The sequence below is a fragment of the Osmerus eperlanus genome, chromosome 5 (assembly GCF_963692335.1).
Source record: "Osmerus eperlanus chromosome 5, fOsmEpe2.1, whole genome shotgun sequence".
In the NCBI taxonomy this organism is placed as follows: Eukaryota; Metazoa; Chordata; class Actinopteri; order Osmeriformes; family Osmeridae; genus Osmerus; species Osmerus eperlanus.
The window spans coordinates 18,789,737-18,813,071 of record NC_085022.1 but is presented as its reverse complement, the minus strand read 5'-3'; the positions used below and the strand labels follow the sequence as shown (position 1 = coordinate 18,813,071).

Sequence of the window (23,335 nt, the reverse complement as noted above, 5' to 3'; positions counted from 1 at the left end):
TCACTACTGCAGGTGGCAGCGTTGTGCTTAAACAAGGTTACAAAAGCAGCCCCTCCCAGGCACCTTGTCGGGAGTCTTGGTACTCTTTCCACCTCTTTGCCACTCTCCGTTGTGAAGCGAGTCCACCCTGGTCTCTCCTCTCGCTCTCCTCCCTCTCTTCTCAGAAGGTGGGAGAGCTGTACATAGAGAGCCTCCAGTCAGCTCTGTCAGTCAGTGTTCACTCCTGGACTGACAAGTGTGACCTTGTCTCTCTCTCTCTCTCCATCTGGGTCTCACCTCACCTCTTCGGTCCTCTCGTTCCGTTGTGCTTGTTTTCCTTTTTACTGAATGAACCGACGCACAAAGCGCACACATGCACGCAGACACGGAGACACGCACACACACGCCAAGCTCCTCTGAGAAGCCCTGTGTCCAAGGGCTCCAAGATTAAACGTTTTTTTTTGTATCGGAGCATTTTAAGGTAGAGGGGGTGGGCGGTGGGGGTCGATCTGGCTTTAGTGCACTAATGAACAGGTCTCCTTTTCATAAACTGACTATCTACACAGACCTTCTAAAGATAGTCCATTCCAGTTGATTGCAAGCACACTGAGCGATGTTGCTGGTTCTGATGCAGCAGGTACTTGTGTGTGTTGTTCCCCAGCTGAGACGCCCATCGAGGAGTTTACGCCCACCCCAGCCTTCCCTGCGCTGCAGTACCTGGAGTCTGTGGACGTGGAGGGAGTGGCCTGGAGAGCAGGGCTGAGGACTGGAGACTTCCTCATCGAGGTAACCAGGGACAACCAAAACAGTCTCTGTGGGGACCGCTTCGGCTGCCAAAACGAGAAATAATATAATAATAATTGATGACACATCTAACCTTGTTGATGTTTTTTCTGTCTTCGTGGTGTGTCTGTCTCCGTGTGTGTGTGTGTGTGTGTGTGCGCGCCCTTCCCAGGTGAACGGGGTGAATGTGGTGAAGGTGGGCCACAAGCAGGTGGTGTCTCTGATCCGTCAGGGAGGCAACGCGCTGCTGATGAAGGTGGTCTCTGTCACGCGCAAACCCGAGTCTGAGGAGGTGGTCCGCAAGAAAGGTGAGCCACTGAGGGGGGGGGGTGGGGGGGGGGGGGCAGGTGCATGAGGAAAGTTAGGATGGAGAAAAAAGAGGGACGGATGGAGAGAAAGGGGAGGGGAGGGGGGGTTAACTGTGTAACTTTGCGAGTTGCTACGGCATGAAACGAGCAGACTGTTTCCCCGTGCCTTTCATAGTGTGAAGGGCTGTCTCATGGTGCAGCCGCGTGCAATGTGGACTCAGAAACAGACACTCACTGTTGAGGGGATTGTCGCGGGAGTATACAGGCCTTATCTAGAGAGTCTGTGTGTTTCCGTTGTCAAGGTAATTTCACCATGTTTCTCCTCTGTAAATTCATGTGGTTTCCATGTCAACCACATCTGATCATTACTCAGCTCCCACACAGTCCTGGCACTTCGACCTCGGAGCCTGTATGATTTTGTGTGTGTGTGTAGCATTGTACCACTCCTCCATATAGGATGGAAAGGTGGAGTCTGAGAGAGAAATCATTGACCTACTTCCATCTCGAACAGATACAGATCGCTGTAGTGCTAATTCTCTCCTGCTCTCTAGCTTTCCTGCTCTGTCTCTCTCTCTCTCTCCCTCTCCCTCTCCCTCTACCTCTCCCTCTCTCACACACACACATGCACAGACCAACACCCAAATGCACTCGCACACACATATGGTACTGTATGTGCCTGTTTGAGAATGTAAGAAGATTTCTCTCACTCTCTCTCTCTCTCTCTCTCTCTCTCTCTCTCTCTCTCTCTCTCTCTCTCTCTCTCTCTCTCTCTCTCTCTCTCTCTCTCTCTCTCTCTCTCTCTCTCTCTCTCTCTTTCTCTCTGGCTGTTGCTTTTCTCTCTGTTGTTCAGAGCAGACATCTGTCAGTAGCAGGGAGAGAGAGTGAGAAGGCGATCATATGCCGAAATGTTTAGTGGGTACTCAATGATTCTCATCATGAGGATCAGATCATCAGATACTGTCCGTATGTCCTTCTGGGAAGTCAAAAACCGTGATATGCATGGGAACTAACAAAGAGAGACCTGCGGTATTTGAGGCATTGACCCCCCCTGCGACACCACGAGGAAACTGGTATGATTTCTGATTTTAAATGTTAAAAAAGTGGACCCCTCTGTGCCACAGTACGCATGTCAGGTGCTGCACTGGACACTGCATGTCCCTGTAGAAGTGAAAGGGGGGGGGGGGATTGAAGCAAGGCTAACCTGTTTGTGTCCTCCAGACAAATGCAGAGTGAGAGTGTAGTATTTGATGGACAAGTGAGACGGCAGCGGCTAGATCTAAGGGGAGAGGTGTTCCCAACCTCCCCTGGGTGTTGAACCAGCTGTCTGTGCTGTCCCGTGTTGTCCCAGGCTCTGATAAAGGGGTCCTTGTCCCTCCTCATCGCTGGCAGATGTACTCCCTGTCTTCACTGCTCCTCCCATCTGATTCTCTGCAGTTTGTAACTTACCTGGCACACGCACACCCTCCTCTCTCTCTCTTACACATGCACACACACACACACACACACACACACACACATATCGTGGCTCTGCACCAACCTAGGCCTTACTACCGCCACCGTTACCATGGTGACTATGCTGCTAGTTTGAATTAGGCATTGCATTACAGCTACAGCATCCCCCTCTCTTTTGCTCTCTCACTGTCTTTGTCTCTCTCTCTCGCACTCTCGCTCGCTCGCTCTCTCTCCGTTCCTTCCCTCAAACTCTCTCTGTCACCCTCTCTCTCTCCATCCATCTCCCACTCTTCTTCTCTGTGCCGTAGATAGCTGTGTCGCCCAAGTGGAGCTGAGAAGATGTTTGCGAGCTCTGGACTGTGCCCAGGATGGCGCATGTACAGAAAACCTCTCTCTGCCGAGCCCAGCAGCATTATCCGGCCGCTGTAGTGTTTGCAGATCCATCGCTTTACAAGGGTGCGTGCAGAGCAGGCTTGGACGATAGTCCATAAAGCCGGCTGGAACAGTATTGTGGGGTATTGTTTGAAGACAGAGAGGTTAGTCAAGCTACTAGTCCGGCTGCTGTTACTGTATTTACAGTAGACGCAGGTTAGCTAGTGTTGGAATGTGGACGGCTGCTGTGCGCTTTCAGCGCGGGAGCGGGATTGCTCAACGGTCTGCCGCGTTCTGAGCCTGTTGAGGACACTGCTGAGCGTTGAATTTGTGATATAGTGTTGTGATATTAAGTCGGTTGGTTATTCTGTGTTGCTGTTATGTGGTGGCAGTGTGTCAAAGTAAGGGGGCCTTTCGAATATTTGGCTTTGCAAGTATGGTAGGGTACTGAAGGGTCCCTGGGGAGGCATACTAGCTGTTGGATCCTGTTATCTCTCTCTATCTTTGTTACACTGTCGCTGTCTCGCTGTCTTCCACTGGCAAAGACACATGCCACTACGTACTCATTGGAGGGATTCTGAGTGTGTTGGTGTGTATTTGCAGGTGTGCGGTTGTGTGTGTGTGTGTGTGTGTGTGTGTAGCTCCGAGTCTACCCCTGCCAGATCCCAGACACTGAGTAGATAGACAGGGAGATGGCTGTCTCAGTCCCTCTCTTCTCTCCCTTATTTTCCTTTCAGCCTGCTGAAGGGGGAACAGTGTGTGATTGCCCGCATAGATGGGTAGAATGGGAAGGTAGAATGCACGAGCTCTACTTCAAATAGGACTGCAGCAGCTATCTGCAGCCTGTGCGCTCTCAATGGGGACGAGACCTTGCGGCACCCAAACAGACAGACGGAGAGACCACAAGAGCCAACAGTACACTGACAGACTGAGAGTCAGACCGACAGACAGCAATGAGCATGAAGAAACTCGGCTCCAACCGGGACCTGAGCAAAGTTCTAGCCGAGTGCGAGGCGTCCACCTCGGCCCAGTACGACCAGATGAAAGCCGTGAAGACGGGATGGGGCCTCCGCCTTGGCGACGCCAGGCGAGCCCTGAGCCGCAGGACCAGGGGGCCTTCCTCCCCCTCGACGTCATCATCCTCACCCTGTCTTTTCTCCACAGCCCCCCCGCCACCCAAGAGGGCTCCCAGCACCACCCTGACTCTACGCTCCAAGTCCATGACTGCTGAGCTGGAAGAACTGGGTAAGTACAATAATCGTCACACACGCACACACACACACACTACTCTGTTTCTCCTTCTCTCCCTCTTCCCTCTCCTTTCCCCCCTCTCTCTCTCACTCTCTCTCTCTCTTTCGAATGTCTCTTTAGTCAATTCGCGTCTCTGCTCGTCTTCCTCTCCACCAACTGTTTGCTGTAATCTCTGTGACTCCACGAGCATTATCTTGTTCCTGTCCCTCTGTTGACACTCTCTCTTTCTCACCAAGCTTCTGCTCGGAGGAGAAGAGGAGGTGAGTCTGAGGCGAGACGTCGTCACCGAGCTCATCAGCGTCAAAGACATGATTTCACCTCATCCGTGTCAATTTAAGCAGCGTTGATTAGAACAACCAGACACACACAATCACGCACTTACGCACACGCACGCACGCACGCACACAACCAAGCTTGTCACTAATCCCATGGCACTTTAGCCCCCCCACAAAGGCCGGGACCACTGGCTGTGGTCCCCTCGCCCTGTAATTGCCGGGTTTCAAGCTCTCTTTCATCTCTAACTCCGTGATCTAGAACTTTCCTCATCATTTCATTCGCCGCTTTGCCGGTTTCCAAAGCTGATTGCCACCTCTAGACTTGGATGTTGTCAGTCAGTGTGGACTGGGGGCTGCATGAAGGGTCAGCAGAGTATGTCACTATGCCACCATGATGGCAGTGCTCCAGCAAGCCTTCAGTGTTGTGATGACGGACGTGGTTGATGTCGGAATGCCGTTGCTTGTTGTTTAGCGAGAGGCTGATAGTCTGGGCTGTCGTGACATTTTGCTGGAGGCGTGGTTGCAGACACATGTCACGCCGCCGTGTCGAGATGAGTGTGGTGCGGTGCAGTGTTTACACTGGGTCTCCTCCTCCTGTAGAGAGGCTGGATGAGATGCTGGCCTCCCAGGAGCCCATGCTGAGAGCCCAGCCCTCAGAGGTGGACTACAGAGCAGCCACCGTCAAACAGCGGCCCACCAGTAGAAGGATCACACCCGCGGAGATCAGTGTGGGTACACACACACGCACGCACCACACATACACATTCACACACACACACATACAACACACCTGATCATTTTTAGTGTGCAATCATTGTTTGGTCTTCTTAATATTCCTGCGTTGCGATGTCTGTAATGACAATGGAACCTTGTGGTGTTTTGTTCCAGTCGCTGTTTGAGAGACAGGGGATGACTCTACATGGAGGTCTCCACCCAGGGATGGAGAGGGGGCACATGCAGCTGCCCAGAGGCATGTCCAGGACCAAGTCCTTTGGTGAGACCTGGATATTGCTCTCAGGATAGCTATTGCACGGTCCAGCTAGCTGAGCTGGAAACTCGAACCCATTGGTTTGAGCTTTTTGGAATATGACCGCAACACAATTCGTATTTTATAGATAGATAGAGATACTGTATGTATTGTATGCTGTAATGTATGCACCCCTCCCCCTCCCCCACCCCTCCCCCTCCCCCTCCCCTCCCCTCCCCTCCCCTCCCCTCCCCTCCCCTCCCCTCCCCTCCCCCTCCCCCACCCCTCCCCCTCCCCCTCCCCTCCCCTCCCCTCCCCCTCCCCCACCCCTCCCCCTCCCCTCCCCTCCCCTCCCCTCCCCTCCCCTCCCCTCCCCTCCCCCTCCCCCACCCCTCCCAGGTGCATCTGAGGAGGAGCGTCTGTCTGCCCTGGCCGCTGAGCACCACTTCCCCCGCAGCTCCTCCATGACGGACAGCCTGCGAGAACACGCCCAGCCCCACCCCATCCCGCCTCCCCCGCAGACGGCCCCCCCGCCTCCCCCCTCCCACTACTACCTGGACACAGGCCCTCCCCCGGCCTTCTGCCCTCCCCCTCCTCCCGCCAGGGTCCACAGTCAGGGTCACGACCCGGGGGCGCGCTCCAGCTTCAAGCCGTCCTCTCTGGACTTGCCCTCGGAGGCGTCCTCGCGCCAAAGCTTCAGCCACGCCGAGAGACAGAAGAAGGCTCGCTCCATGATCATCCTCCAAGACTCCTCCCATCTCCCTGTCGAGCCGACCGACATACCCCGCCCCTCCGCAACCGGCACACCCCCTGAGCGAATCAAACGGAAAGGGCGGGTGATTGACAACCCTTATGCCAATGTGGGCCAGTTTAGCATTGGACTGTACACGCCCACCAAGCCCCAGCGCAAGAAAAGTCCACTTGTCAAACAGTTGCAGGTGGGTCGAAGATGTACACAAAGAAAAGTTTATGTAAAATACAGCTCAATGAGTCAACTAGCCGTTACAAGGTGCATAGATCCATAATATTAGGATACCATTGATATCCATATGGTAGGATATCGATAGTATTTCATGTTTCCATGACTTCAATGAATAGTGTGTTCTAGTGTATGCCTGTACAGTGTGTTTACAGCCCTTGCTGTAGGTGTGGTTAATACTGTGTGTTGTGTCTCAGGTGGAGGACGCCCAGGAGAGAGCCAGCCTGGCCTTAGCTGCCGGACACTCCCGAGAGCCCTCCCCTTCTGGCCGGCACACCCACGGCCACGCGCACACACACACCAGCCGCGCAGACTACTACCAGCAGCAGCTGTTGGCGGAGCGCGAGCGCCTACGCGCCCAGGGAGAGGCTCTGCTTCAGGGGAAGGGCCCGTTCGCGGCAGCCATCGCCGGAGCCGTGAAGGACCGCGAGCGCCGCCTGGAGGAGCGAAGGAAATCCACCGTCTTCCTGTCCGTGGGGACCATGGAGGGGGGGTCTGGACCTGACCCTGAGGCCCCCTCCCTCACTCAGTCGCGGTCCATCGATGAGCGGATGCTCACAAGAGAGCTGGGCCAGTTGCCCCCCCCAGCGCTGGCCCTCCGGCCCTCCCTTGGAGGGACCACCTTTATCCACCCGCTGACGGGCAAGCCCCTGGACCCCAACTCGCCCCTGGCTCTTGCGCTGGCCGCAAGGGAGAGGGCGCTGACGTCCCAGAGCCAGTCCCCAGCCAGCAGCCCAGAGCCCAGGACTAAACAGGAGCGGCCTGGCCTCTTCAGCGACACCCAGACCAAAGAGTCTCAGCAGGGGGAAGGGTCGCCTCCTTTCCCCCCACAGAGCACCATGGTAGTGGGGTATGGTGGAGTGGGAGCCCTTCCGGGGGCTGGAGCCGGTAAGGCCCAGTGGGGAACGTCTTCACCCGCCCTCCACCGTCAGGACATGGAGGGAAGAGCACAGGACAGGAAGGAGGAGAAGAGGACAGAGGATAAAAAGAGTATGTTAATCAGTATCATGGATACTTCTCAGCAGAAGACTGCAGGCCTCATCATGGTCCATGCTACCAGTAATGGCCAGGCTGTCGGGCTTGGGGCTGGGTTGGATCAGGCCCCCACCTCAACAACATCTGATCCCACCAAGCCCTCCAGTCCCCGGGCTGCTTCCCCCAGCCCCACACCTTCTCAACCCCAGGCCCAGACTCAGGCCCAGCCCCAGCCCCAACCACAGGCCCAACCACAGGCCCAACCACAGACCCAGCCACAGGCCCAGCCACAGACCCAGCCACAGGACCAGACAGCAGCCAGTCCAGGCCAAGATAAGGCTTTGGTCCAGGGCAGCTCAGAGGAGGATGTTGAGCCTTACACAGTGACACTGCCCCCCGCTATGCTGTCGTCCAGTGACGAAGAAACCCGCGAGGAGCTGCGTAAGATTGGGGTGGTCCCTCCACCAAACGAGTTTGCTAATGGACTGCTGGCCCAGGCACAGGCCCAGGCAAAGGCACAGGCCAAAGCCCAGGCACAGGGGACCCCAACATCCCCAACAAAACCTGCCACCACCTCCCCAACCACACCTCCTACCCATATACCCTTGACCCCCTTGGCCCCCACTCCCATCCTGACCCCCACCCAGGCCCAGGCTCCCCACCTTCAGCCTACCCCCAGTGGAGCAGCCGTCTCAGGGAAGCCCTCGGATCCTCTGGAGCCTCCGCCCATGGGGGAGTCTGGCTCGGCGGCCGACTCTGGCGTGGAGGAAGCTGACACCCGCAGCTCCAGCGAGCGGGAGCGAGACCATCACCTGGAGACCACCAGCACCGTCTCCACCGTCTCCAGCATGTCCACGCTGTCCTCGGAGAGCGGCGAGCCCGCCGACACACACACCACACACACCTCCTACGCCGACGGGCAGACCTTCGTGCTGGACAAGCCACCTGTGCCTCCTAAGCCCCGACTCAAGTCCCAGATAGGAGGCAGTAAAGGCCCTGTCACCTTCAGGGACCCTCTGCTGAAGCAGAGCTCTGACAGCGAGCTGCTATCACAACAACAGGCTGCCGCTCTGGCTGTAGCCGCGGCTGGGGGGACGGCGCTGGGCTCTGGGGGCCTGGGCTCTGCCTCCATGTCTGGGCTAGCCCCCGGCAGGCCTCGCTACCTCTTCCAGAGGAGGTCCAAGCTGTGGGGAGACCCCGTGGAGCCTCGAGGCCCCGGGTTGGGGTTAGGGGTGGGGAGTCTGGGGAATCTGGGAGGACTGGGGCTGGGGTTAGGTCTGGGACTGGGAAGTGAGGAAGGATGGAAACCGTCTGTGATGGGGGAGCTGAGTAGCAGACTACAGCAACTGAACAAAGACACTAGATCACTGGGAGAGGAGCCTTTGGGGGCATCTCTGGACCCTGGGAGGAAGTCACCTGTTACAGGTGCCAGGTAAGAAGACACGTTTACGGGGAGAGCAACTAGAGCTAAGCCTCCTACAATAATCTGTAGACACAATTTTAGCTGTTTTTGTTATGTAGTCCAAGTCCACACTGATTTGAAATTAAAATGGAGTATACAATGGGGGACATTGCCCTTGGATACTCTCCCAAGTTTATTGCAACATCCACCTAGAACAAGAATGAGATGAAACTGATGATTGATGTCATTCCCTGTGGATAGAGCTGGATGCATTTAAGTCTAAATAAATTTAAAAAATGATGAACCCAGTATCATCTCATGCTAGCCCAGAGACTTCCTACTCCCCCTTTCCATATTCATACGTTTACCTAGAATAACCACTGTAGTAGCTGTGCTGTTATCATACACTATTCGTTTTTTCCCCCCCAGATTTATTTTCACTGCATATTTGATCCTGATGTTATGGCTCTTACCTCTCTAGGCATGCTCCAGGCTATAGTCATGGATGTACATTTAGACTAGTATTGGCTAATAAGTATAGTAATAATATAACTAATAAGCTAATAAGCTAATAAATAATGGCTGTAAGTCGCTCTGGATAAGAGTGTCTGCTAAATGACTAAATGTAAATGTAATACTGGGAAGCACAGCCAGTGGTTATGTTACCACAGTTCTGATTATGTTACCACAGTGCTGTTAAAATATTACAATGTCAACACATTGGTTCATACTGTTCAAAACGTCCTGCTTTGTAGAAGCACTAGTAAATACATGTACTTATCACCAAATACAAGTGTTGGCGTATAGGTAATATATATTAATTTCTGAATATGCATGATCTGCTTTCTCTCATTGTAAAGTATGGGAATAATCCATGCCTATCCCCATCACAGTCCTCTTCAGTGGTAAGTAAGGCATAGATGCCGTAGCAGACCACAGACCTTCTGCAGGGCTAGCATTAGCATGTGGCAGGGCTAGCATTAGCATGTAGCAATGCTGCAGTGCCGGAGCTTCCCAACATAAACCTCCCCCTGTCCGACCTACAGTAACCATGGTAGTGAGGAGACACATGAACTAGGATGGCGATTTTTTGCTCATTTGAAGTACAGTAGGTTTGGGCGTTGTAGAACCCACACAGCAAAGTGTCAATGTGTTTTTTCCTGCTCTGAAAGTCCAATAAAGTCCTTTGTATCCCTACAGATGTGAAAAGGACCCAGAAGAGAGTAAACCTTAAGTTTATAGCCTCTAGGGTAAACCAACGTTCATTTCTTATCATTTCTTATTTCCTAACAAGCCTATCAACTAATCCCATGGAAATGGAATAACCCTTTTTTTTGACTTCTTGTGTCTTATTCTATTTTTGTTTCATCAAAATCCCAACGTCAGTGGTTACCTTGTTTGCATCGCTTCTTATCTCTGAAACGAATAGGACCCTTCTGTCTTTCTGAGGGTTTTACAGTAGAGCACACCTCCAGCGCTCCACAGGTAGGGCTGGTACATACGTGCAGAGTGAAAGGATTGTCTTTATAAAGTGCATGTCCTCAGGAGGATCGAGGAGGAGAGTCGATGACTCAATAGATCACAATGCTAGGGGCCCACTTGGAGTACAAACAGCTCTCTGTTTCCACGGTTACGGCATTGGCCGCTCACTTAGAGTTCTATCTAGTCCTTAAATGATTGTTGAATCAAATCAGTCTGTGAAACATTAGCTGGGTATGTGTGTGTGTTTGTGTGCGCGTGTGTGTGTTTGTTCCCATGGTTGCTTAGTGGGTACATGTTGGTGCAAACAAGGTAACACAGGACCTAGAGGCATGCACTTCCTATGAGCTACTTCTCATCTCTCATACACTTTCCTTTGGGTTTGGAGCTACAACCAGTCAAGCCACCGTTCTTACTCCAGTCTCTAGAACCTTCCTTTCCTCTATCTGTAGACACCAAGCTCTGCTCAAATACCATGACATGCATCCTTCTCCCATGTCCTCGGGAGATATCAGCATCGATCGCAGTAATAGATAGAGTAGCTCCACTCTACTGCGCTGCCCCCCCTCAACCTGGTCTGTGATCTCCTCACGGTTGGAAGGATGTATTCTCACAGTATTTGAACACATTGAACTCTACCCTCCTCCCACCCCCCCCCCCCCCCCCACCCCCCCCCCCCCCCCCCCCCACCCCCCGTTGCCTTCCACCCCGAGGGTTTAGCTCAAACAGCTTTGAGCTTCAGGCACTCTTCATAGCGGAAGCGAGATTCACCCGCACTTTGCTCTATGTCGCGTAACATTCAACTTCATTTGCTGGCATTTATGCTGATGGACTTTGTATTTTATGACTTGTATTTGTTCGTACAACAGTATAACACGATAAAGGTAGCATGAGGTCCTGTCACATGGAGAACTGAGGCGTAGAAGACACGTAAGAGCACTGAGATGCTTCCCCTGCACCTTATGCCTGTTTCTCTACTGACCAGGAGCAGTTATGGCTGCCTCTACAGTGGCCAGGCTGACCTTGGCCCTAACCCTGACCCTGGCCCTGACCCTGGCCGGCAGCAGTAACAGAGGGCTGCATGCACACCTCAGCTCTCTGATGCCCTTTAGTCCATGCATAAGCTAACATGCAGCTTTCCTATGTTCATAAAGTGAAGACCAGTATTACAATCTCAAAAGACATTCATCAATCACAGTAATAAAAAGAGGTCATAACACTATCTCTGACATCATCGGGATCCCTGAGATGGTACAGGATAGCACTTTGTCATATGAGAACAATCATTCTGATTGTCCCTCTTCCCGCTCAGTAACACTCATCCACACTTTATCCAATCAGAATTGTTCATCCCTCTCACTTCTGCCATTAACACTCCGGTGCACTCTTCTCTCCTGCCGAGCGGAGATCAATAAATCTGGATGAAATGCAGATGGAAAATACCCTTTATTTCTCTCTCTGCCTCTCTTTCCCCTTGAACCCTGTCACTTAGACCTGCTTAGACCATGCACCATTCCAAGCATAGCCTAGTCAGCATATCAGTCCTCCTACTGAGATGTTACTCCGTCACTCAATGCCTTCCATTCAAACTCACCCACAGCCAGCTTCTATACTGTATGTGCCATTCATATCCACCATTTGTACATGCTGTGTATGTAATAGATTGTTGGTTCAGAGAAATGTGGTTCTTTTCTGTTTTTTCCTCGTCTTTTAAGTTATATCCTTATTTTTCTCAGTGATTATGTTGAGGATGGCATTGGTCCTCTGACTAATATTTTCTTCAAAGTGTCTCTTTAAAGACAACAGGGGCACTGTTAGCTATAATGCAACTGTATTATTATTTACATTTAGTCATATTAAACTAATGTGGTAATACAGTTTGTATTTAACATTTACTTTTACAATGTTAATAATATACGTATATATATATGCACACATATATACATACTGTATTCACACAAACTCACATACTTATACAAAACTGGTTCTTGAGGTTATAAAAGGGTTGAGTTCAAGTCAGGAGACGTTTGCCATGGCTCTTGTTGCTTTATTTGGTTGTCTTTTGTATTCTTTATCATTTTGTTCAGTGTTTGAGATGTGAATAGTGTGCTCATTTCTCTCTCATGTACCTTGCTGGCCAGATTTAGTCATGCTAAAACCCGATTCTGTTGTTGTTGTCATGCCAAACATACACATACACTCACATACATGTAGACATGTGCAAATCCTCACACCTAGCCATAATAAATCTCTCTCTCTCTCACACACACACACACACACACACACAGGCATGGCAAGGGCAACAGAGTTGAGTTTAACAGAAGCTAGTTCTGGCTAGCAGGCTACGTCTCATGGACTGATGCTAACATTCTCTCCCATTGCTCTCTCTCTCTCTCTCTCTCTCTCTCTCTCTCTCTCTCTCTCTCTCTCTCTCTCTGCTCACCTTGCATGCTCCGCCCTGCTGCTCTGATCTGATTGGTCTAGAACTGACTGTGCGCCCAGGAGGGCGGGACGACTGTGTAAGTGCGCATGGAGCTCATCTCATCTCACTCCGCTCCCTAGACTTGGTCATGTCTGTACACGCTGCCTAGCACCATGTCCATCACACTCAGCAAATACAAATGATGCAATTTAATAAAAACATGCACGTATGTTATCTCGACATAGACATGCATGTTAACACAAAATGTGTTGGTACTTACTAAGCTCTACTAAAAACGTCTACTTTCCCACCTCTTCCCCCCCCTCCCCTCCTATTCCATAACCGCCACCTGTACCCTCCACGACAACCTCTCACTTGCTTCTTCGTTTGCTCTCCACCTCACAGCCCATAGGCCGAAACGGACTACTGTAGATGTTTGCACCTGTCACTGTTAACGGTCAATCAGGCGTAGAAGGAAAAACAAACAAGGCATCCTCTTGTTGCGGTGATAGGCAGGTGCAAACTCTAAGTGACTAGGCACTCGATGCTGCCAGACTCAGAGGAGTTGTCTCTTCGGACACTTCAGGGGAACAACACTGTTCACCTTTTGCAGTGCTGAGACTGATTTAAGAGTCGTAACAGACATTGTTTGTTTTCACTTTGACCTCACTAGTTCCTTCTGAGTAACCATTCATTCCATTACCCTGGTAGAATGATAGAGATGTGACCCTTACTCTTTGCATGCACAATTCAATTGTTTGGCTTAGAAAACAGTGTTGAATAACTGTGAGTGTGTGTGTATGTGTGTGAGTGAGTGAGTGAGTGAGTGAGTGTGTGAGTGAGTGAGTGAAAGGTAAAGAAAGAGCCAGAATAAACCACCAAAACAACTTGAATCATGATGCAATGTACAACGATTGAGAAGTCAGAGTCATTACTTTATGGTAGTGTTACAAGGAAAGTGGAGATTGGGAAAGTGAAACTCCTTTGCTGATTAACTGGACCAAGTTTCTAACTCTCCAGAGATGTTAGAGTTAGAGATCCCCAAAATCCGACCACCCATACCAAGACTAGACGTCAGCCATGCACTGATGAGAACTTTTATCAGGTTCTGCTAACGTGATTTAAAAAGTGAGGCTATGAGAGAGTTAGACACAGAGAGAGAGACAATCCCAGGGTTATAAATGTCCCCTGAGATGGGAACAATATTGTACTCCGTTCAAACATTGTCTTTAGAAACAAAATGAGGCTGTTTCTCTTGGTGGTGCTGTTAGATGAAGCCTGCACTGACTAACGGTCACTAACCCCAGCCTACACGTCTTGGTTTGTTTGGTGTGAGGGGTTCCAAAATGACATCGTCCTTCAGTGTCAGAACAAATCCATATTATTCTAATGGATTTTTAATTTCTCTGTCCCCTTACGTCTCCTTCTTTGATATCCTGGTTTCTCTGTCTTTCTGTCCCTTCCTCTCCTCTAGACTTTTCAGCAGTCTAGGAGAGCTGCACACCATTTCCCAGAGAAGCTACGGCACCACATACACCATCCGCCCAGGCAGCCGCTACCCGGTAACACGACGCACACCAAGCCCGGGCGCAGGCTCCCCTGACCGAGGGGATCCGCTCGGGCGACTCACCGGATTCGGCCTGCCCACTTCTCCCACCATGCCTCCCCACACCATCCTCAAGTCCTCCAGCCTCAGCCTGCCCCATGAGCCTAAGGAGGTCCGCTTTGTGATGAGGAGCTCCAGTGCCCGCTCCCGCTCCCCATCTCCATCCCCCTCTCACTCCCCCGGGCTGGGCTCTCCTCTCCTGGCTCTCAGGCCCTTCCACCAGAAGCCCCTCCACCTGTGGAACAAGTATGACGTGGGGGACTGGCTGGAGAGCATTAACCTGGGGGAGCACAGAGCAGGCTTCCAGGAGCACGAGATTGAGGGCTCCCATCTCCCAGCTCTGACCAAGGATGATTTTGCAGAGCTGGGCGTGACGCGTGTTGGACACCGCATGAACATCGAACGAGCGCTCAAACAGCTGCTGGAGAGCTGACCCCTGCCTTGAGACAGAGGAAGAGAGGGAGAGGAGATAGGAGATTAAGGGGACAGAGAGAATTGGGGAGAAATAAGTAAAGAGAGAGACAGCCTTCCCCTTTTACTCCGGCTATATGTGTAGGTCCTATCAATTCATCTTTAATTAGTTTTATTGTATTTGGATACAGTTATTGTTTTAAAAGAATACCCTGCGCTCTATACTGAATTATGATAATTTACTGTACATGTTACCCACTTGTCTGCTGCCCACATCATTGCCTGCAGCCAATCAGATTCAGTCAGATCAGACCTCAGACCACAGACCACTGGGTCGTTACACGAGTTCCAACTGGAACCAATTCGATTTGTATTTATTTGTGAAAGGTCAAGTGGATGCCCTGGGACCCTGGTAGCCTGTATCTTACCTCTCTACCTCTGTTTCTCCCACTCTCTCCCTCCTGTGCTCGGGGCCTCCGACGGCTTTCATCGTTTGAGTAAATAAGAAGGTTCCAAACGGAAAGTTCAGTTGCCTTTCAACATATTTCTACTGAGATCAGCAGTGGCGAACACAGGACTATGGACACATTAGTGACACAGCTCTGAAAAAGGGCGTGTCTTCTCTCTACCTGCTCTTATCTTTCAGCTGTTTGAGCCCAGATGTGGAGCTCCGCCAAGGAGCCCATAGGAGAAGCCCTTCCTTCCCCAGGACCCTCTCACAGAGCTCCGCCAAGGAGCCCATAGGAGAAGCCCTTCCCTCCCCGGGACCCTCTCACGGACTGACTGTGCTAACTATTATATTTGGAGAATGTTTAACCAACACTAGTGGCTTTTTTTCATAATCAAACAATTTGCTTTGGGTTTCCAAAGGGAATATTATAGATCTAAATGATATATGTACTTACATAGCTTTGAGAAGAAAAGACCGAACGTTGCAAGAAGAAATGTAATAAATGCAACTGTACCAGAAGAAGACAGAGAAAACACTTTCAATTTATTCCGACAATAATAAAGTCATTTCTACCAGTTATATACATATATATTTGAAAGGAAAAAGTATATATATATGAAAATGACATTTTGTCATAAGTATACAACTTTACTAAAACACTATTGATGGTATTATATATAAAAATCCAGTGTTGAACCTTCATTATATGGTCACCCTTTCCTGAACAGTAGCATGAGAGTTTGCATCATGTTTTGGAAAGAGAGTTTGTTTTCTAATTTGTTTTCTTACGGTCTTCCGTCACATGCAAGGGCATCCCATAATGTGAGCACGTGACCTAAATTGACTCCCATCCCTGTTGCCTTGGCTACAGATCTTTGTCACTCAAATTGGCTCAACTGCTAGACCTCCACCATACTGTGTTCACCTGTCCTGTTTCACCCCTCCCCAAATGACCCACCGGATAACCAGGTCTCTCACATCCAGCATAGCTAGAGTCCTTTTAACAAACACTGGCTCTCTGTTGTCCATCTGGCTCAGGAGATGGGATGTCATCTGAGAGGTCTCAACCATATGATCTACAATTGTATTCCCATTGGCTGCCCTTGGTGACAGTCTGAGACAGTGGGGGTTGTTCTATTGGCCTTTCTCTGAGAGAACACCAGTTGATCCCTCCACCAGAAAGCAGCACCTTCACACCAGGTCAGCCAAATATGGCTAGGAGCCAGGCATCTACCCCAGTTCTGTATTGGACTGTCTTGGTAGTAGTGGTGGAAGGTTGAGTCTAGTGTGGAGGCAGAAGGGATCGCCCTCATTGGCTCACTGTGACCACCTGACCTTGCTCCAGTGTTTTGCCCCAGGGCTCATTTGGGCTTTGGTTTGTTTTATTCTTGTTTTTGTTTGGACGTTTGTTGATGTGTTCCTCTTCTACACTGTGGGTAGATTTTGTAGCTTGTGGAACATAATATGTATCAAATTTATTTTCACTCACGTGATGTTTGGAGTGAAAATTAAGAGAAAAAAACAGATATTCAATCTGCTAAAAAGTACTTACACTTGTAAATATGAACAAACTACAAATATTAGCTTTTTATATTAATCAAAAGCAATGTATATATGATAGATTTCATATAAATTTTTGAAAAACAAAAAATATATAGATCTATATATGAATGTTTGGCATATATGCATAGTTAAACACCTGTGAGAAAGGTGAGAAGATTTTATTCTTTCTATGAACTCTTGAACTTTTGAACTCTGAACTATGAACTAGGGGAAGATTTGCACAAAACAAGGTGCTAGCATTAAAGCCACCCATTGTCCAAGCACATCTGGACACTAACTCTAACCATCCAATCATCCCTTTCCACCATACATGTATGTGTGCATGTCAACATCTGTGTGTGTGAGCGTGTATGTGTGTGTGCGTACTTGGGATAACATTTGTGTTGTGTGTTTATATCTGAAAGTGTTCATAAAGGTATAGATTTTAGGAGCTAGTCAGCTGTAGCCTTACTGTAATACCGTCAGAAATACCTGGCATGGTTTGTCATAGCCAACCCCATTTAATAAATCTAACACCCTCACACAGGCACACATAGACACAAACATGCCCGAGCTCTCACATTGTACTACCCTATATTGTCTTGGGAATATTGTCATATACAGGAATTAGGAAAGTGTGTGTTTGCGAGTGCGATGCGAGTGTGTGTTTTATTAAAACAGAAAATTCACCTGTCACCTTGGTGACAGGTGAATGAATTGAATGTGTGATTATTTCACATTTTGCCCCAGCTTGGTGGCTGTTTCTGTCTGGACTTGAGTGGTGGGCTTGTGTGACCTCAAGACACACCCCATCACCTGATGCAGTGATGCATCCCCTCCTCATGCTATCTGGCTGTACTCCTTTTTCCTTTTTCAGACTTTCAATTTCTGAGTTTTAGATATGCTCTGTGAGGTGATTTAAAGAGGACGAAAAACTAAGGAAAAAAACGTGCCAAAAAATAAGAACTTTTAACTGTATATTTTATTTATCTTTGCTTTAGGACTACCTTAGTTACAATGTTCTTGAGCTGTTACTCAATAATATGGTGCCATCTCCTGGAAATCTTGAGAACTACAGACATTCGTTTAGATCCTCCACTGTATGTACAGCACCTTTTTGAGGTGGGAATACAGTCATTTTTATGTTTTGTAAAGGAATAATAAATATATATAGATATATATAGATATAACCAGATAATTGATGATTTTAAGAGCTTTGCATTAACTTAATTAATTAATTTCTATTTATAAACAAGGTATTTGCTTGGTTTCACTGTGTTGAAGGTTGTTATGAAGCTTGACTAATTGCTCCCGAAAGATGTTGATTCGGAAATACACACACGAACACACACATACAGACACACACACACACACACACACTCAAATAGAAATCCAGTTGGATCCCTTTTGTGAGTTTGCCAGTTTCATATGCAAACAACACTATAGAACGGAGAAGTGAAACAAGACACATCAATCACATTGTTGAGTTTTGCTGTAGGGTGAACCTAATCTTCTTTTCTAATCAACAAAGCACAATCTAGATGGTGAGAGGGAGTGGTGTATCCTTTGTTTTTGATCCACTGGGATCTGGTGACCCTCTGGATATAGTGATCGTATCATGATTAAGGGGGTTTTACTTTCAATGTCAATTTTCTCCTTGTTTGCACTGTGAAGTTTAATATGGTGGGTCTATCACTGTGACGGCAAATCCTAGTCCTGCAGGATTCCTCTTTCCCTCCTCAGCAACTAGCTCTGGTGGGCTGAAACAATGTGAATAGTTAAAGATTTACATGTTTGTGTAAACCTCCACGCACATGCTATCACAAACCCTAATCCTACATTGAGTCTCCAGTGTTAAATGCAAGGGGAGGGATGGGATCAGAAAAGATCAATGGACAGCAGTGGACAAGAATAAAACAACAGGGTTTGAAAAACAAAATAACATTGGGGATTACCCCAATGTTATTGGGGTGTTTTAACTGCCCCCGCTATAAAGAGTCGGACTATTTCCTTTCAGCCCACAGGTTGTGTCCATTCGAAGACAGAAAGGGGGAGTGAAGGAGGGATACGGTAAGGCCACAGATGTCATTGTGATAGCTCCACCACAGAGATCTATGTTTGTTATCTTATGTAATAAATTTATAATTAAAAACATGACATCACGTGTCAATCAGTCATTGGTCTGACCACTGAGGTGTCTTACACTAAACAGTAGTTGAACCACACAATCATGCAGTTAACAGGGTTCCTGCAGGTTTCAGTAAGTCAAATTTAACCACAGGACCCCATGGTGTAGTGGGATGAGAACAAGGGCCTACACTACAACGACCTAGGTTCAAAACCAGCACAGAGCGTAGTGCCAAACACATCCGTGGGCCCAGATCCCTGCAACCACAGCGCACTCCCCGACTGTCCAGATCCCCTCTCCCAACTGTCTTTACAGGTAGCCAGCTGTCCCACCAGGAAAGGCTCAACCAAGAGTCTAAAAAGAACTTTACCTTTTATCAGTTTTATTTATGTCGAGTTTTATTTATAAGTCAAGTTTTATTTATAAGTCCAAGAGCAAAAATTGAGCTGTAAGAAGATCGTTCAGCCAGATTTGAAAAAAAATCCCTCACACACTAGCCCAAATCCACTACTTTGTAATAACTTTCTGGGGCCAGCGTTTCTGGAAATGAACGAGGGTAAAACCTTTTTTCGACCTGACTAAATTAAATTTAAGACCTCAGAGTTGAATATTTATTATTTGAATTGTGGTACACAGTAGAACATGATACACATCTACAGCGTAGCTGTCATTACGAGATAATCATTTTGAAGGGTGACTCTTTGTTTAACGTGTGTGTAAGCAGTTCATTAAAAGGAAGAATAAAATGTGTGAACAACACATGTTGATGCTTCCAGTATTGCCAGATAACTTCAGACAGAACTTTAATGAACATGAAAGTCAAACTTCCTTATAGCCAACAAAGCTGCAGAGGGTAATGAGCAGTGCCAATAGACGTATCTCTCTCCCTTAATGAGCTGAGAATATATTATGCAGATGTGTCAAAATCCTGATGAAAGTCATCTGGATTTTTTCACCAAGCTATCTTTACGAAGTTACCACAGTCAGACGACTCAAAATACACCGACACACCCTCTAAGACAATCACATGGTTACATGGTACCTTTGCTGTTTCATTAAAATACACTACACGACAAAGCTCTGGGTTGACAGTGCAGGACATAGAGCAACCATAGCAGCCAGTACATGTTCCCTAACTGTCACAGCACACAGAGCACAACCCACAGTGCAAAAAGCCGATGAGATCAGAGCAAAGAGACGGTTCACATTCACAGGTTCACTTTGCTCTCAGTCACACACCTCGTGAGTGTGTGCGCATCACGCTTTACAATAAAAACGGAATCATTCTCTTCTCTTCTGTCCTCTTAAATAACGTACCTAGTTCACACGCTGAAGAAAAAAAACAGTCAAGTCTTTCTACGTAACATCGAGGCCTGAACCTACACCATGGCCTCGTCCTCCCTCACACCACCCCTCCTGGGTGGATGGAGTGGAGGGAGAGAAGATGGTAATGGGGCCAGGTCAGGGGGGAGGGAGGACTATGCTGCAGGGAGGCTGAATGGAGCCCGGGGTGAGGCAGGCCCTGGATTACATCAGCACAAGACTATTATTAGACAGGCAGCTCACTGCGTGTTTAAACAGCCTGTACTAAACCCTGCTCACAGTGAGTGACAGGTTGGACCCACCACCACCACTGTTAAGTCAAAAAGGACGCAAAGAATAAGGTGTTGACAACATAAAACTTTTAAAAAAAAAGATAAGTCCATAATTTAGGAATGACTTCAGAACGATTGGTCCATAGTGTCCCAGAGAACCAGGGCATGGGTCTCCACAGGCTTCAGCATTGGAATGAAATGTCCACAACCTCAGCTTGACGACAGCTCACTGTGGCTGGTACCCACAGTACCAGCCACAGTGAGACACGGGAGGAAGGTGTCTATGAGGGGAAGATCTACTGCATTGAAACAGTGGGACTTGGTGTCACACAGACTCAGGGCTCTCTGTGTTCAGCCCTTCTTCCACAACCTCTGAAGTCTTCTCCTTCTTCGGCTCCAGCTCAAAGTTCTGCAAGTTGGGAAATATTAAGAAGATTGGATTAACACGTTGGCCTTTTAAAACCTTCTGCTGTACTTTTACTGCTGAGTGGCAACGTATGCACAGCATTCACAATAGTAGAATATTGTATACATTTGACAGCATGTGGTACAAATGTACATAACGCTCATCTAAACCTCTGCTACTACGATAAAAGACAAGGATGGGTCCGATCTTTTTAGAGGTAATTCAGTAAATAAACGTTTGTGTGCTTGCACTAATACCCTTTGGATTTCTGCTTGGAAACAAAACCTTTGCTGTGTAGGAAACCAAAAGATCTTGTAAATACTTAGAAAGAAGGACGCTGTACCTCTAGTTCTCGCATAACTTCATCCATGAAGTCCCGAGAGTTCTGCTTGTACTGCAGTGCCATCTTGATGGTTTCTCGGAACATCTGAGAAACAATCACAGCTGTTAGTCACCTGACCTATGTGTGATTTGATGTGAGGTAGGAACTGAGTGTGCATTTGGGGTGTATCGTCACCCTCACCTTCACTACATTAGTCCCATCAGCAGCAGACACAAAGTAGTGAGAAAGTCCCTGCTTCTTGGCAAAGTTAAAGCTCCTTTGAGTCACCTTCACATCAGCTGAAACAAAAAGAGACACTGCAAAATGCATGTCGATTCGTGGTTCGCCGATGGCTCACCAGTGAAGCTTGCGTACAGTGCATTCTGTACACAATGAATGAGAGTTATGACCTAATGACTCACCATCTATTTTGTTGGCTACCACCACACAAGGGATCTCTGGTCTGTATTCTCTCAGCTCTTTGTACCAAGTACTCAGATTCTTATACGTGATTTTTCTCTGGACGTCGAACACCTGGGACACACCACCCAACAGTCATCAGCTGGTCAACGTGGCACCTGAGGACTTGAGGTGGGCAGTTTTGATACGAAACACTTACCATGATACATGCATGTGCTTTATGATAGTAGGACGGGTGCATGCTCTGGAACCTCTCCTGACCTGCAGTGTCCCAGAAATCTGGGGGGGGGGGGGGGGGGAGGGGACACGAGAGCATGAACACACCCGACACCTCAATGTGTCATCCTGCATGCGGTTACCAGGAGAACAACTCTGGATAACAGTGACAGCTTACCAGTTACCACAGTAGTGTTCTTATTATGAGCTGTTGAACGTACACAGACACCTTTTATGACAGTGTAGTCAATAGCCACTGCGAAAGGAAATGTCAAATCATAATACTTACCCACTAATATAGTTTTCCCATCAATAGTGGTGGTGTACTTGTACAGAGTTAGGGCATAGGTTGACAGCTGGTGTGGACGACTGGAAAATGTGTTAGGGAATACAATAATACACCCCAGGTTTTAATTTGGGAGTTTAAAAACGAGTCAAATGGCAACGCTTCAAAGAAAAGAGCAGAGGATGAAACTAAATTGTAGGCTATATTGATTAAGTTAACAAAAGGTTATATGCACCTCAATAAAGGCCATCACATTTGATCTGGGACATACAGACGTTGCTTTTCCTATCTACCACATGAAGAGAGGCAAGTTTTATCGCGTACACTGTAGCAGCACCAACATGAAAAGGATACTATCCATCCATGAGAAATCTCTCCATCAACCTGCAAGACAAGAACGACAAAATGTGATTTAAATTGAATCATTTTAGAACAAAGTAGGCTAAACTACACGTTACTTCGGCCACTACACGGCACTGTGCAATCAGCTGTTAATACACTGTTGATTCAAATTATGTTCTCTCCCGTTTCAGTGTGCTGTTTTTGTTGTTTAGCTCACACCTGTCTACTGCAATTGTGCGCCGTGACTTACTTGGATTTACCAACTGCACTGTCTCCAAGGCAGATGATCTTGAGTTGTTCGTCCGCATCGTACTTCTCTTGATCCAATTCAGAGATGCCAGTGGCGTCTCCCGCCATTCTTTCAGGCAGATGTTCTGTCCGTAGCCTTCCTTTGTCTTCCCTTGGTCCGTTTAAACCAGTGGTTAGTCAAGATAGCTAACTAACTTGCTAGATTAGAAAATAGCTAGTTAGATAGCTATTTAGGATTGCTAGCTAACGTTAACTAGCTACTCACTTGAGAGATTAGCTCGCAAACTAGCAAGCTTTAGGGCAGCTACTTTGACAATTTACCGTAGTAACTACGACATGTACAAACACCAAATTTAGGAAATGTCAACGACGCCTAGATTAATACATGTGTGGAATATATTAAAATTTGCTGGACGTCGTTGGACTTGGGGTAGCAACATGTTTTGTGAACAGCAGCTGCCTAGTTCCTACGCAACGAATAGACGCTTTAAAGGCCCCCTAGTCTGTCCTTTAAATTGCCTGTTGAAATGCATTTTTCTACCTAATTTAAACCTTTAACAGACAAAAACATGATTTGCCATTCGAATTGTTTTTATTGCTTACAATGTTACAACTTAGTAAACATTGTTCATAATTTTCTTTTTCGAAAGAGACTAGGGATCAGCGTTTTACCTACTACGTATTTGCTATTGTTCAAGTTCAGTCACCATGGTTTTA

General features: G+C 48.1%; 2 protein-coding genes across 2 annotated transcripts in view; one reads left to right on the top strand and one right to left on the bottom strand.

Annotated features, from left to right (window-relative positions):
- shank3a (SH3 and multiple ankyrin repeat domains 3a) overlaps nt 1–18,805 on the top strand; it is a 113,547-nt gene extending 94,742 nt beyond the window's left edge. Inside the window, 9 exon segments of the mRNA XM_062460829.1 lie at nt 641–765; nt 935–1,070; nt 4,059–4,139; nt 4,382–4,405; nt 5,021–5,148; nt 5,309–5,414; nt 5,787–6,325; nt 6,564–8,773; nt 14,119–18,805. Coding sequence (XP_062316813.1) covers nt 641–765; nt 935–1,070; nt 4,059–4,139; nt 4,382–4,405; nt 5,021–5,148; nt 5,309–5,414; nt 5,787–6,325; nt 6,564–8,773; nt 14,119–14,683 — 3,914 coding nt within the window. The 3' untranslated portion in view covers nt 14,684–18,805.
- Nucleotides 18,806–19,379: 574 nt separating this feature from the next.
- rabl2 (RAB, member of RAS oncogene family-like 2) lies at nt 19,380–23,105 on the bottom strand. Its single transcript, XM_062462232.1, has 8 exons — nt 22,620–23,105; nt 22,382–22,411; nt 22,031–22,110; nt 21,725–21,804; nt 21,528–21,639; nt 21,307–21,404; nt 21,127–21,210; nt 19,380–20,786 (listed from the first exon to the last, which is right to left on the bottom strand). Exons 1-8 carry the CDS (start codon nt 22,724–22,726, stop codon nt 20,703–20,705), a joined length of 675 nt encoding a protein of 224 aa, XP_062318216.1. The 5' UTR covers nt 22,727–23,105; the 3' UTR covers nt 19,380–20,702.
- Between the last annotated feature and the right edge of the window lie 230 nt (nt 23,106–23,335).

What these genes read in the sequence shown, in the direction of transcription:
- rabl2 (XM_062462232.1), bottom strand. Translation starts at nt 22,726, where the DNA reads ATGGCGGGAGACGCCACTGGCATCTCTGAATTGGATCAAGAGAAGTAC. An exon ending in TGGGAAAACTATATTAGTGG is followed by an intron (nt 21,805 to 22,030) that starts GTAAGTATTATG and finishes CCCCCCCCCCAG; the next exon opens with ATTTCTGGGACACTGCAGGT. An exon ending in ATGGGACTAATGTAGTGAAG is followed by an intron (nt 21,211 to 21,306) that starts GTGAGGGTGACG and finishes ATTGTTTCTCAG; the next exon opens with ATGTTCCGAGAAACCATCAA.